Source organism: Dama dama, chromosome 1, assembly GCF_033118175.1.
Source record: "Dama dama isolate Ldn47 chromosome 1, ASM3311817v1, whole genome shotgun sequence".
NCBI lineage: Eukaryota > Metazoa > Chordata > Mammalia > Artiodactyla > Cervidae > Dama > Dama dama.
In genome coordinates, this window is record NC_083681.1 from 47649501 (window position 1) to 47654271 (window position 4771).

General features: G+C 41.4%; 1 protein-coding gene across 1 annotated transcript; it reads right to left on the minus strand.

Moving 5' to 3' along the window:
* Positions 1 to 1021: 1021 nt before the first annotated feature.
* LOC133053907 (olfactory receptor 52D1-like) lies at positions 1022 to 1972 on the minus strand. Its single transcript, XM_061138363.1, has one exon. It carries the CDS (start codon positions 1970 to 1972, stop codon positions 1022 to 1024), a length of 951 nt encoding a protein of 316 aa, XP_060994346.1.
* Positions 1973 to 4771: the final 2799 nt, after the last annotated feature.

Here is a 4771-nt window from a genome sequence, read left to right on the forward strand (position 1 = left end):
AAAGGAGTATGTCAAGGCTGTATATTGTCAGCCTGCTTATTTAACTTATATACAGAGTACCTCATGTGAAATGCCAGGCTGGATGAAGCACAAGCTAGAATCAAGATCACAGGGAGAAATAGCAATAACCACAGATGTGCAGATGATACCACCCTAATGGCAGAAAGAGCACAGAAACTAAAGAGCCTCTTGATGAAGGTGAAGAGGAGAGTGGAAAAGCTGGCTTAAAACTCAAGTCAAAATACTGAGGTCATAGCATCTGGTCCCATCATTTCATTGACAAATAGGTGGGGAAAAAGTGGAAACAGTGGCAGGTTTTATTTTTTGGGGCTCTAAAATCACTGCAGATGGTGACAACAGCCACGTTAAAAGATGTTCGCTCCTTGGAAAAAAATCTATAACAAATGTAGACAGTATATTAAAATCACTTTGCTGACACAGGTCTGTATAGTCAAAGCTATGGTTTTTCCAGTAGTCATGTACTGATATGAGAGTTGGACCATAAAGAAGGCTGACCACTGAAGAACTGATCCTTTCTCATTGTGGTTCTGGAGAAAACTCTTGAGTCCCTTAGACTGCAATAAGATCAAACTAGTCAGTCCTAAAGGGAATCAATCCTGAATGTTCATTGGAAGGATTGTTGCTGAAGCTGAAGCTCCAATACTTTGACCACCTGATGCAAACAGCCAGTTCATTGGAAAAGACCCTGATGATGGGAAAGATTGAGGGCAGGAGGAGAAGGGAGCAAAAAAGGATGTGATGGTTGTATGGCATCATTGATTCAATGGACCTGAGTTTGAGCAAACTCCAGGAGATAGTGAAGGACAGACAGGGAAGCCTGGTGTGCTGCAGTTCATGCGATCACAAAGTGTCAGACACGACCTAATGACTGGACAACAACAACTGACTTGCTAGGATTGGCAGAAACAGCAACTTCTAGTACAAGGATAAGAGATGTTTGAGAAAGTAGCAAATTAATTATAGCTTTACCAGTTCTTCCTTGGGTTATGGAGAGAGGTAACTATCTTCTCCCCATAAAAAAGTCAAATATTCTCAGGCGGATCTGTTTGGTGTTAATGCCATAGACCAAGGGGTTGAGGACAGGGGGCATAAGGAGATAGAGATTTGCAAGTACAATATGCACATGAGGAGGTATTTGCTGGCCAAAGCGGTGGGCGAAAAAGGAAAAAAAGGCAGGTACATAGAATACAAGAATCACACATATATGAGCTCCACAAGTGCTAAATGCTCGGAACTGGGCATCCTTGGAGGGCAGGCGCAGCACAGCCCGCAGGATCAGGCCATAGGAAGTGGCGATGAGGACCACGTCCATGCCGGTGACTGAAAGGGCCACGGTGAGACCATAAATGGTGTTGGGCCTGATGCTGGCACAGGCCAATTTGGCAATGCCCATATGTTCACAGTAGGTGTGAGGGATGATGTGATGTCCACAGAAAGGTAAGCGTTCTATGAGGATGACAAAGGGGAAAACAAAGAGAAGGCCACGGATCACACATGCCAGACCAATCTTCCCAATCACCACGGCGTTGAGGATGGATGCATAATGAAGTGGACAGCAGATAGCCACGTAGCGGTCAAAAGCCATGGCCAGCAGAACAGCTGATTCTGTGGCAAAGATTGTATGCACAAAAAACATCTGGGTGAGGCAGCCTTGGTAGGATATTATGTAGGACTTAAGCCAGAAGATTGCTAGCATTTTGGGCAATGTGGTCGAACAGAGTACCAGGTCAGTGATGGACAGCAGGCACAGAAAGAGATACATCGGCTCATGCAGAGTTCTCTCCTTCGTAATGATGTAGAGGATAGTTCCATTGCCAACCAGAGCGAGGATATACATGGAGCAGAAGGGGATGGCAGCCCAAATGTGCTGGTCTCTCATCCCAGGGATCCCAAGTAGAATAAATGTGGAAGGATGGAAGGTAGTGTCATTGGGGACAGGTGCAGAAACCATAATGATGCAGAGAATCAGGCTTTATCTTTTTGAAAGCTATTATAAGGTGAAATAAATTCATCCTAGAAACAATCTATTTCTCCTACAAATCTTTAATGTCATACCTTTCTTCCATTTCTACCAGTTCTACTCCAAATCATTCCTTCCTCATTTCTTTCCTGAGTAATTAAAACAGCTTTGTAACTAATATGCCCGCTTCTAAGATTTTCATCTTCCAGTGAAACCTCTCCATTTCTGCCTAATATTCTAACATGTGAAAATCATCAGCTGTTAATATCATGCAAATATAACCTTTCTTAGTGCATGCTGTGAGGAATATCTTGTATTTTTCTCCTTTGGTCGATTCTCTGCCACTTTCTACCTTTTTCTGGTCCCTGGGACACTGGGCTACAATGACAGAGTCCCTTGCCCTCTCATTTCTGGTTTGATGTGACAATGGGAAACACCATCTGGAGACTGGAGGGAGGTCAGGGATTTTTTCCTTCAGCTTTCCCCCAGCAAGTTTGCTGCAAGCTGGACACACCTCTCTGCCAGCAGCATTTTTGGCTCTGGTTTTCTCTTTTAGCCATATTTCTCCTCTTGTTCCTTTGGTCCAAGTGTTGTGACAGTGCCTGCTATCAATAACCCAATAACTTCATACGCACTTGTAGTTTTCTTATACTGACACCCACACCTTTGAAAGTGGTTTCCATGTTATGTATGCTATGAAGAAAAGATACATAAGCCAGTTCCTGCTTAGAGAAAGCTCCTCTAAGGAAATTAAATTTAGTCTCCAAATCTGAGTTTTCCCCAAATGCTTCAAGCATCTCTTGCACAACTCAGTTTCCAGGATTGTCACCCTCTTTATGTGGTCCAGACTAGATTTAGACTTCTGGGTTCAAAATCTGATATGGTTGCTGTTACTTGCTAACTGGATTATCCTCAGCAAATATTTTATTCTCCTCAGTCTTCAGTTTTCCAATATAAATTTCAGGTAATAATGTTTTAGGGTTTTTTCAAATAATTAATTGAGAAAATCACATAAAGTACATAATGCAGTCCTATATTTAAAGAAACATTTGTTACAATACTCACTGATACTTCTCGTGCTTTTGCAAATGTCTGAGTCTAACTATATATTTGCCTTTCAGAAGAGGAAACTTTATTTAGTCTCTCAAGTTGAAAGACATATTGGTCTTTCTTGAGCTTGTAAGCCATGGTTGAAGGCACTGTGGTGTCACCCTCTTTTCAATCAAGAACTGTTTTCAGAGGTAGCCAGAACTAGTCCTCAGTTAGTTAGGTTAGGCGGACTCTGTCAAAATAAGAGATGGATGGCTCCTCAATGAGCCCATCAACATGGCAATGTCACTGAGGTCCCCTCATAAATCTCCCTTGGGAGCAAAAGGCAATTCTGATATATGAGTTTTTTTTTTAAATAAAGGGAATGTGTTTTGTGCTGCTACCAAGAAAGAGTAAAGATGAAGGAATGTATATCATTTCTGTTAAAGGAAGAACTTCTCTTAGACTGTTCAATAAGACAGAGATCTGATTTTGCCATGGACAGGACAAACAGAACCTGGGGGTAATGCAACAGGTATTCTTAGCTTTGTGGGCTTTGAAACTTTCTGTGTGAGAAATTGTAGGACAGAATCAAGACAATTAGATTTGGAGGATGGAATCTTCAGTCATGGAGGAGATTGGAAATCTAATAAGTTTTCTGATTCCCTATGTTTTCTGAGGGCACTATAGGGTCCTAGGTACTCAAGTACAAGGTTGCTTACTAACAAGTGTATGTATCTTTACTCCCACCTGGCTGGCCTGACTGATAGTGAGAACAAGATGCAGAATGAGACATTCTTACCTCATTATTGCTTTAAGAAAAGCTACTCCTAGAGCTTTGATTGACTTATCTTGAACCCATAAGTGAAATAGTAAGGGACTAAAATCTCTAACTGCAACAAAACAATTGAGATACAAATAAAAGAAAGACTTACTGATGGTTCACTTTGGTATGCAATAAGGCTGCCCTAATACTTGAAGGATTCAAGAAACTGTACCTTTTGTACTGGAGTCGGGTGCCAATCTGAGATGACTTCTGGAGTAGACAAGGACATCAATATGTTTGTAGGACTGTTATCCCTCTGTTATCTCCTCCTTACCTCTGCTCTTGGCTTTACAGAACAGTCTTCAAACCTTTTCTATCCTTCTTGTCCATTAAACACTTACTCCCAGCATTGGTGGTCAGTTGCACTAGAGAAATCTTGATCCAGCACAAAATAGTATAGTTCCAGGATCTGAGATTTGGTCTCATTTATCTCTACCCTCTGAAGGCTTTTTACACCCAAAGGGGCTGTGGTGTGGCTCAGAGCACCAGTGCTCCCAGTTGCTAAAAGTAAAAGTGAATTTGCAAAGAAGATCTCTGGGGAAACACAGTCATGTCAGAGTCTTCTCTTAGATGCTGGACATTTTTTTAAGTCAGGAAGGATCATCACTGTCTCACAGTAAGTTAATACTCACTCAGCCCTTGAGAAAAAGATATAATTTGCCAAACTGTGTCAAACTGTTGAGAAGGAAAATTCAAAGAGAAAGGAGGCAACAAGGAATAAAAATAGACTGGGAAGAGATCTACCTGGAGTTGGATTTTGCACAACTTCCTTTGGTTCTCCCGTTCCCAAGAAAATAGTCACTATGTTTGATCTGAATTCCTCTAGCTTGAGTTTAAGTCTTTATTCTCTTAACATTTTGTCACTCCATTTGGGTAACTTTTGTTCTTTTTTCCTTCATCTAATTGTACCAGATCATAAGCTATCTACTCAAAGG

What these genes read in the sequence shown, in the direction of transcription:
- LOC133053907 (XM_061138363.1), bottom strand. Translation starts at nt 1,972, where the DNA reads ATGGTTTCTGCACCTGTCCCCAATGACACTACCTTCCATCCTTCCACA.